This window comes from Aptenodytes forsteri, unplaced genomic scaffold, assembly GCF_000699145.1.
Source record: "Aptenodytes forsteri isolate BGI_AS27 unplaced genomic scaffold, ASM69914v1 Scaffold797, whole genome shotgun sequence".
Lineage (NCBI taxonomy): Eukaryota > Metazoa > Chordata > Aves > Sphenisciformes > Spheniscidae > Aptenodytes > Aptenodytes forsteri.
In genome coordinates, this window is record NW_008794442.1 from 89,220 (window position 1) to 99,119 (window position 9,900).

Consider the following 9,900-nt stretch of genomic DNA (forward strand, 5'->3'; position numbering starts at 1 on the left):
TCCCACCACGCCTCCGTGATGCCAATAAGGTCATAGCCCTGCAGGCGTGCGCACGTCTCTTAACGCCTCTTGTTTATTCCCCATGCTACGTGCGTTTGTGTAGAGGCATTGAAGTTGGGCCCCCGATGAAGCTGTCTTACTGGCTGGAGTTCCTTTGTGCTGCTCTTCAGGCTCTCTCCTGCTGACCTGTGTTCCTTCTCCAGGCTCTGGGCATCTATTGCTGGCCCTGGCATCAAACTGGTAGGAGTGGGATGGAATGAGGTTCCCCTCCCCTGGCATCTCTAGTTTAAAGCCCTCTTCACCAGCTTGGCAAGCCTATGACTGAAGATGCTCTTCTTCTTCTTTGATAGATGGACCCCCGTCAGACTACCTTGTTTTCTTGTACCTAATTTGCATTTTAGATGAACCAAAATATATTATGCTGGTTGAGGTGGGGTTTTGCGACTGGGACCAAGAACCCAATGCAATTCTTGAATTGAAGCAAAAATCCTAGGTTGACTTAAGATCAATGAAAGTTTCACTATGAAAAATGCTTCCATCATGTTCACTAGCAATAGAGACCCTGAAGGCTGTTCAAGCAGTGGGATGGCATTGCTCAAATTCATCAAGCCTTGTTCTGAAAATGACATTTATCAGGTTTCCTGTCCTAGCTCTCTGGAGTCTCACCCACAGATACCAAATTCAAGCCCAATAAACTGGGCTTTCCCAGCAGATTATTTAAACCCATCACATATTCCCACTATCTTCAAGGACTGATCTTTGACTTCATAGCCACCTCTGCACACATCATCTCTGCTACCTTCTCCCACAATGCTGAACCTTTTCAGACAGCTCCTCCAATTATCACTTTTCATTCTCCTCAAAGGAATTTAATGAATAAGTAGGGGGTTCATTTGATCACTTCTGTCTACATCCAGATCTGTGGGAACGCTTATGTTGTTTGGCTGTCTGTGAGCAGTGGGCTTAATGGTTCCAACTTGTTCCCTTTCCTGTCAGGGGCTTTTGGTGGTGTTTCTGGCCCTAGGTTAGTACAATCCCTCCAGCTTGACAGGAGGAACCAGATGTGAAGGGTTCCTTGTGGAGGATGCATTTTAAGAAGGTCTACCATTTGCCAGTGAAGGGTTTTTTGTACAGTTTCCTCAGTGCTCTGTGAATCTAGTGTTAAATCTAAACCCCTAAATGAGTCAGTGCTGGGGCATGCTCTCCAGTGCTGGAGTGCCATCACCCCTATGGTTAAACGATTTGACAGTCCCTAACACAGTTTGGTCTGAGCCAACTAGCCCCTTAGATTCCATTACCTGGCATGACTTGAGAGCAAAGGCAAATATGACTGAGGAGTTTTAAAACCTATCTTAGAACCTGCAAGCAATAGAATTGAATATTTATGCATTTTCTGTGGCAAGCACAACTAAACACTAAAATATTTGCAACCATCTCTGCTGAAATATTTAAAGAATTTCCCACTGAAACATGAGAAATGCAAGAAGGAAAGGACTGAGCAGTCAAGCAATTAAAAATTAACAAAGTCACCTAGGCTCAGAAAGTCATTATATAATGTAAACACAAATTGTAAATCATGCATTTTTTCTACAGTGTTAGTTTGATGATGTTTCTAACCCTGAGCCGTCAAAGGCCCTCTAGTGCCATGTTCATAAAATTGCACCACTCAATCTTTTGCTTGAACACTAAAGGCAAATTACAATTTGGATGAAAAGTGAATCAACCTTGTGACTTAGATAAAATTTTACCATCTGTATTTAACCAGTCTGGCAGGCCTTATTCATAATCAGGGATGAAAATTGTATTTTTCTCTAACTTTGAAAACATGCTTTTTGCAACCAAAACGTTGCTAACTGACTTTTCAAGAAAGAGAAGTGCTGTCTTAAAAAAGTATGGCAGAGTGTTTTGAGACAGGTCCGGGGGGGGGGGGGGGGGGGGGGGGGGAGCAAGGGAAAAAATGCTGCAGAGAAACCTCAATTAAGCTACCTCTACCTGCCCTTCAAATGTGTCAATGTTGAACAAAGCTTTTGTAAGCAAATTTGAAGTGAATACAGTTCTATATAACAACTCATTTCAGATCAACAAACTCTCTGTAAGGACATTTGGCTTTTAAAATTATCTGAAGGCACAGTTTGTCATCTTCAAAAATGAAGGCCTATCACTACACCTATAGCTTCTCGTTCAAATGACCCCTTTAAATGGAAGTAGTATTAGCCCGTGAGTCTTTCGCAGATGGTTATCAAGCTCACACACTTACTTGTACTTGAACTTTGATCTCTTTTTCACTTCCTAGAGGTGTTGCTATTATGGCTGTAGGTGCCTCTATAGAAATGCGCATGTCTGCACTGTGTAGTCTAACATTTCCAGGCATTATCAAACTTGGGTATCTCCTACAAACTGCACAGAGCATCTGCAATGCATCCTGCTCATCTGGGATGAATCATAGGTGCGGAGCTCTTTCAGCTCAGCAGTGCAGTCCCAGGTGAAACAGACTGTGTGTATTGCCTGTGAGCAGCACGAGGCCCGTGCGATCACAAGGCCTGGTGTAAGCACAGGATCCGCTCCATGTGTGTAAGGTTGATATTTGTTCCTGCAGTAGATGTCAGGGAATTGTTGGCACTCACTCACAGCTATAGCCTGGCGTCAAAAAGACTAGGGAAATGCACTGCATCTTCAGATTCCCTCCAGACAGAATATCCATCTGGAAGAGAAAGGGATATGCCTGCAGAAACATGGATATATGTTAGCTCTGTGCATGACCAGTGTCATATATAGGGTTAGAAGGAGCAAGGGCAGATTATCCTCTATGGTCTTCTGTATTCATCAGTTGCAATATACCATTTGTTCTGGGCCGTGGGTGCTCAGCATAGTGACAAGAAAGAGGAAAACATATTGCCTGAGGGCGAGTTTAATTACAGAAAGATTAATTATGAAAAAAAAATGAAGTACAAGATTTTAAGTAGTTGATTGGATTGTAGGCCTAAATCTCTAAACACCAGCATTTTAATTAGCAGCTGAGTAGTAAAATATCATTAGGCTTTGTTTTCCTTTTGGAGGCATACGCTGAGCCAGCTACTGAACAGCATTTCCCCACAGCCTCACCAGACTCTGAAAGGCCCCAGTTTTAAACCCCAAGAAGGGCTAGTTTCAAAGGCTTCAGGACACTTAATGTGCCCAGCTCTCAATTAAAAGTCAGTGGAGCTGGGTGTGTGTCTGTGATTTTGAAAGTCTCCCATCCGGAGTGCTTTCTTCAGTTCTGAGATGGTGTTCAGGTCTCCACGGTCACCCTTGGCTGACCCCTGATGAGCGCACTGCCATCTCATAGCACCCAAGAGCATGCAATAGTGATTTGCCCCATCTCCAGCAGGATCCTGACTTTGGTACACACTAAGTGGCCTTTGGGGCCAAATTTCAGTAATAACAGTAGAAGACTTGCCTCCAAGGTACGACAGGAGCCCTAAGCCAGCAAAGAAGATATTAAGCATATACTTAAATTTGCTGATTTGCGGCGGTTGCAAGTAAATTTTGCAGGATATGCTTTTCTGCATTTGTGTCTACCCATATAGCATTTCTTGGTTGAAGGTCTGCTTTATTTTCATCAGCCCTTATGAAAAGATACGTTATATCAGGAAGAAAATGAAATTATTATGTGCGCGCTATATGTCCCTGAAACGAATTCAACTCTATGGTACAACATTATGGCAGCAAAATGCTCTTAGACCTGTGATAATGCAATAATTATTTTGAAAAATGAAAGTAATTTCAGGTAGCCTAGTATGGGATAGAAACCCTGAATATTACCAGTATCAATCACTAGCACACATTGTAAATGAAAGCATGAAATTCAGGACTAAGCAGGGCCCCTTTTTCAGTGCAAAATCTAAAGCTCCATACTATCTGGGCCAGATTTATAAGGGAAAGCAGTCCCTTAATGAACCTAATCCTATTAACAGAATTGTCAACTTAGGTTTGTCATCACAAAGATGTTTTTAGCCGTGAGACATTCGATCTATGGACAACTTTTTCATCTTCAGAGTATTCAATGCATAACCTCCATACAAAACGTTTTTTAAAAAATCATATAAATACATAAATAAGTATTTTAATTAAAAAAAAACACACCAAACTCTCTTATTCATGTACTGCCTTTTTCCTGAACTGGCATCCAGTAATCAGTTAACTTCTGCAAGGTCTAAACACAGGGTCTTGAGGTGATGGTGCCTGTGCTGCAGGAGAGGAACATCTGACTACAGGCCCGACCAACCTGTCCAAAGACCTTGTCTGCAGCACGGCAATCTCTCCCCATGGGCCCCACCACCCCTTTCACATCACTGATCTGCACATATATCCACCACGTTATCTCAAATGCCACTACTCTCTGTCAGAGTATTGTCACATCAGTGCCGTTCTTCTGTCCAAGTGTTGGGGGTTGTGTTCTGATATATGCATTTCTAGCACCTCAGGAAGGGACTATGTCGTCTGCTCCAAGCAGGTGGATCCCTTCCCCTAGTCAAAGCACTTCTGTGGGCACTGCTCTATGAGATTCTCAGTCACTGAACAGCAGGATGTTTTTCATTCACTGATATTTAGAGGGAAAGAGTATTCAGATGCAATCAGATGTCTTTTCAATAACAAGTGCTGCTAGAGACATTAAAAAGGAAAGCTTCTTGCCATGAAAGGGACATGTAGTCATGTAATCTCAAACAGCTCTTGCTCTATTGTGCTGTGATGGGAATATTGTTAAGACTTGATTTAATGAATAGCGCCATTCCAGAATTAAAGGGTTTTTTACTTGTACGCAACCATTACATAAGCTCTAGCTGTGCCATGGGGGATGCATATTGACCAGGCAGAAAGAGAAACTTGTCTCAGGAGAAGCTCTTCAGTGCATACAGGCTTTAGATAAGTATCTGAAAACAAGTATTTGCTAAGCTTGAAGAATTCTTTTGCTGATCTAAATGTTTTCTTAATAGGCCAGAGTGAAACAGCTGTGGCTCCACTGTGGAAAAATGGAGTCACAATGTGGATGTCAGGAGGCAGTGGGATCAGGATTGCTCGCTGAGAAGGTCCAGGCCAGGGCTACGGGGGAGCCCAGCACAAGCAGTGCCCTCACCCACAGGCACAGTCCCGCAGGCTCTAAACGCAGTACGCAGAGCTGGGGCTCGCAGCAGGATCCAGCGACAGCCCAGTAATTGTCAGGGAAGACAAAGCATGGTCTATCCTGGAAAGCCAGTCAACAAGCCAGGCTCAGCAGGGGACAGCGACAGCCAGTAATTGTCAGGGAAGACAAAGCATGGTCTATCCTGGAAAGCCAGTCAACAAGCCAGGCCCAGCAGGGGACGTCAGGAGGCAGCGGGATCAGGATTGCTCGCTGAGAAGGTCCAGGCCAGGGCTACGGGGGAGCCCAGCACAAGCAGTGCCCTCACCCACAGGCACAGTCCCGCAGGCTCTAAACGCAGTACGCAGAGCTGGGGCTCGCAGCAGGATCCAGCGACAGCCCAGTAATTGTCAGGGAAGACAAAGCATGGTCTATCCTGGAAAGCCAGTCAACAAGCCAGGCTCAGCAGGGGACCACCTTGGCACAGGCACAGCTGTGATGTAGCTTAGGGCAGGACTGGGGGCCTGACCTGAGCTGAAATGGGATTTCTGGACCCCAGGGGTAAGGGGGTTCTTATTGAAGCCAGTTTGGGCAATGACATGACAGTGCCTACGAGGCCCTGACAGCTCGGGTGTCAAGCAGCCTCCGCACACCTTTCCTGTGCTCCAAACTGTGATCCCTGTGTAGGGATGGCACAAGAGGGTGTTTGTGGGGGAGAAGGCTGGTGTTTCCAACCTGTGGCTCCTCGTACCTACTTGTGAGGTACCTGCAGCCCTTGGACGGCATAGGTCAGTATGGGGCTGCTGTATTGCTTACCAAAAATCCCACTTGCAGGTCAAGGCAAGATGAACTCTGATTTTGTATGTAACTGGTTCATTATAGGTGATGAATCACAGGATCAGGTTTGGATTCACCTACCTAAAGATCTCTGCGTGTAGGCATAGGTAAATTTTATGACAGGATGTTAGACATAAGGAAAGCAGTACATCACACAGTGATGCTGGAAAGCAGTCTGGCTCCCCTGTAGATTAGCCTGTGAGCTTTGATCTCTTTTGTTTACAATCAGACTTCATATAAATGGATGTTTAGACTGTCTGTTTTCTGCTTACACCTGTGTATCATGTATGTATAAAGAACTCTGCATTATATTGCACCTGTAACAAAATGGATCTGAGTCTTACTACATCAGATGCATAATCAGGGTCAAAGTATATTACCAGGCACTAGGACTCTATCGCCTATGCTGTTGAATTGTCAGAAGAGAGTCTGACCCAGTTTTGGCCTGGGCACTCTCCCAAGCAGTTCCCAGGGCCAGTTTGGGAGTTAGGACAGGCATTGCCAATAGGCAGTTAGATGGGACCACCCTGTTTGGTAGGGTGAGAGAGTTCAATAGCATCGCAGTGGGTTGTTCCAGGACAGCTGGCCTTGGGGCAAGAGACCAGTGCCAGGCATATTTAATTTACTAGAATAGATGTTGCTTCTGTGTTCTCAGAGGTCCTAAAAGGGTGGCTGAACACTTGCAGAGACCTGGAGACTATGGAGATTAAAGTCATCAGGAGAGAGGCCATCCAGTCGAGTGCAGGTTTGCCAGGGTCCAGAGGGGCTTTCTGTATGAATTTATTAGAGCCCATGGCCCCAGCTGTCCTGTCCATGAGGTCTGCCTATTTTGGGTGCTCTCTGTAGTCCAAGCTGAGTGTATTCTGATGCGGGGTAGTGCCTCTATCACTGTCAGAGCCATGTCTGGCCTTGGGCAAGTAACAGTCCCCACATGTGCACGCTGGGACAGCAGGGATCTGCACACCCTGCTCACACTCTGATTGCAAGCTGCTGTCTGAAACTAACAGACATGATGCATTTCCGCACCACATTTCTGATTCTGACTTTCAGAAGTGGGTGCTTGGAGCTGCAGGCTCAGTGTGTATTTGGACACTTGCAGCATTAGCCTGACTTTAAGAACATCCTGTAGGAAAATCTTCTGGTCTCTCCTTGTGAGAAAACAAGCTTTAACTTATTTCCACCAGACTTAAAAAAAAAACCAAAACACAACAGGTAAATTCAGAAACTTAATGCTACACTTCCATTTCAAATCAAAGTAACAGAACCAGATCTGTCAAATTTTAGAAGAAAGAGAAGAGGCCATACACACCTTATGTACTTCTTGGCTTGCTGTTGAGTGACCCTACCCTGTTGAAGTTCATACTAGTCTATTCAAGGATAGGCTAAATGCCAAGTGGGTAGAGACAGGTGACTTGGGCAGAATTGTACTGCTTTAGACTATATCTGAATACGTTCTTCTTTGGTCAGAGAACACTTTGAACCCCCAAATTGCATTGTGCATCACATCTCAGACTTCAGTAGGACAGGGGGCTTTGGTGCAAGAATGTGCCAAACAATTGTTCGCATCACCAAAGTGGCCTTTGTGTGCACTGTATGGGTATCTCTCCACATAATATACAGTAGCATGCAGTGATGATGTCTTAAATTATAAATAGTTCTAAAGAAAAGAACATGTGTGATTGTCTGCTTAGGGGGACTTTTTCAGTGATTAACCCAATATCTTTCTTTATCATTCTCTACTGCTACTTGGGAGAATTCCAAAAGGGCTAATTCCTCCGATAGCCAGCACTTGCTGATTAAAAGCTTAACACGTTTAACTTAAAGCTTAACACAAGCAGGATAACAAATTTTTTCCTGCTACGCAATCAATAAAGAATACTTCTGCCGATTGGGATATTGTTTCTAGCTTCCACAGATCTGATAGCAGCAACCCTTACCCAAAAGGGTCAAGAGACATCCTCACCCATTTTACCCACATAGTAGTAACGATCATGAAACACCTCTCCATATTTTCATAAGATATATGGGGAGAAATCAGGTTAAAGGGAAGTACAGTTATTGCAAACATAAAGTTGTGCAAATATAGGTAACAGTAAATAGTGACTATGTAGCCAAGCATCCCAGTCTGCCTGTCCCTGCTAAGGTCTGAAACTACACACACATTGCTCATATATGTCCTTCCATTCATTGTTGCATTCATTCATTCATGCAAACCCAAGATCCCTCTCACTCTCAAAAACACCTCCTGCTGACAGCATTGCTGCTTATTCATATCAGGCCTTTGCTGCTGTCATGCTTCATTTTGGCGATGTAATGAGGCATTAATGCTTATCTTTGATGTGTGAGCTGTGTCAAAATACCCTGTTCTTCTGAGCTCTGAATCCATCAGAATCCACCACAAAAATGTGAACAAAATCACCATTGTTTGAAAAATTGACATAGCCCCACTGATAGAGCATTTCAGTGGGCAGGCAGGAAGCAAGTGTGTGTAGTGCTGACTGCATCTCAGCCCTTTTAATTGCTTAACCAGTTCCTTCTCCTGTCTCCTTTTGCTTTCTCAGACTCACACCCCATCTCCATCCTCTCTTTTGTTGTCCAAGTCCTCCTATTACCCCACTTACCAGCACTGCAGCACTGCTCTGATTATGTGCCAGACAGCCCCTGCTCTTCATCACAACTCAGAGATGACAACCAAAGACCTAGATATAGTTTAGACATGGTTTGGGGAAGATGGAGGCCTTTTTTCCAGTAATTCTTTCCTAAGTTTAATGCATCTTTCTTCAGGAAGGCTTCAGTTTAGTGCTGATATCTAAAAATACCCACCACCAAATTAATAGGGGAATGGTAGCCACACAGTTTTTCTAAAGCTATTGCTTCGTTGACCAAATCGCACAACAGATGACAGCCTAGGCAGTATATTGCAGCATGTCTTTGGTGGATACGAATAACTTGTGGTGGATTTCCTGCAGTATCAGCATGTTACCACAGTTAACACATATGACAGATTTCTAAAATGGCAAGTGACACTGAGGTCTTCAGTTTTGACACTACTGAAACCCTTCAAAGAAATACAATTGACATTGTCTGAAAATTCTTAACACTTGTATGGGGGCTGATTGAGCCCCTGAATTCACAAATTGCATCTAAAAACTTTGACTGAAAAATCTGTGCATATGTTTCAGTTCTCCCTAAAACAAACAAATGAACGAACAAAAAAGAGACTCATCAGTAGATCCTGGGATAGCAGAAATACTCTCATGCACTGTTTTTATTTTCTGCTTTTTGTATCAGAGTGAATTGGATGAGAATCAAATACAGATGGCTGGAGATGATGTGGATTTGCCAGAAGACCTTCAGAAGATGGTGGCAGAAGATCAGGTGGAGGAAGAGGACAAGGACTCTATCCTGGGACAGCTGCAGAACATCCAGAATATGGACATGGATGCGATCAAAGAAAAGGCACAAGCCACCTTCACCGAAATGAAACAGGCTGCTGAGCAGAAATGCTCTGTGATGTAGAAAAGACACCACTATCCAAGGGTTGTGAATTCAGTCTTGTCTGACAGGGGCTGCAGAGTGAGAGCAGGCAGAGGAATGCGCTTAGCTCTATAGCATTAAATGTAAATATAGAAAAGTGAGAGAGAGAGATAGAGAGACTTTAAAACCCCGAGAGGGGGTGTCAAAATTTATGTGCTGTGACTGCTTAGTGCAAAGTTAGAACTGATGCTCATTTTTTAACATAACATTTTTCCCCATGGAAAAAAATGGCTTTAAAAAAGCTAATATTGGGGAAAAAATGTGCCTTTTCCCATTTTTTCAAAGTGATCAAAATGATATTAAATTGTATTTTTTAGCAAAATTGTGTTTCTGATGCATAATATGTAGGTAGGTAACCACTCATTTAATACTGCTTTCAGAAATAAATACATATATTTCTAATAAAAACATCTGTTTCAAACATTTTG

At 43.6% G+C, this 9,900-nt stretch overlaps 1 protein-coding gene across 1 annotated transcript in view; it reads left to right on the plus strand.

Annotated features, from left to right (window-relative positions):
- CPLX4 (complexin 4) overlaps positions 1 to 9,664 on the plus strand; it is a 19,192-nt gene extending 9,528 nt beyond the window's left edge. Inside the window, exon 3 of the mRNA XM_009289546.2 lies at positions 9,227 to 9,664. Coding sequence (XP_009287821.1) covers positions 9,227 to 9,454 — 228 coding nt within the window. The 3' untranslated portion in view covers positions 9,455 to 9,664. The remainder of the gene's footprint in view (positions 1 to 9,226) is intronic.
- The last annotated feature ends 236 nt before the right edge of the window (positions 9,665 to 9,900 follow it).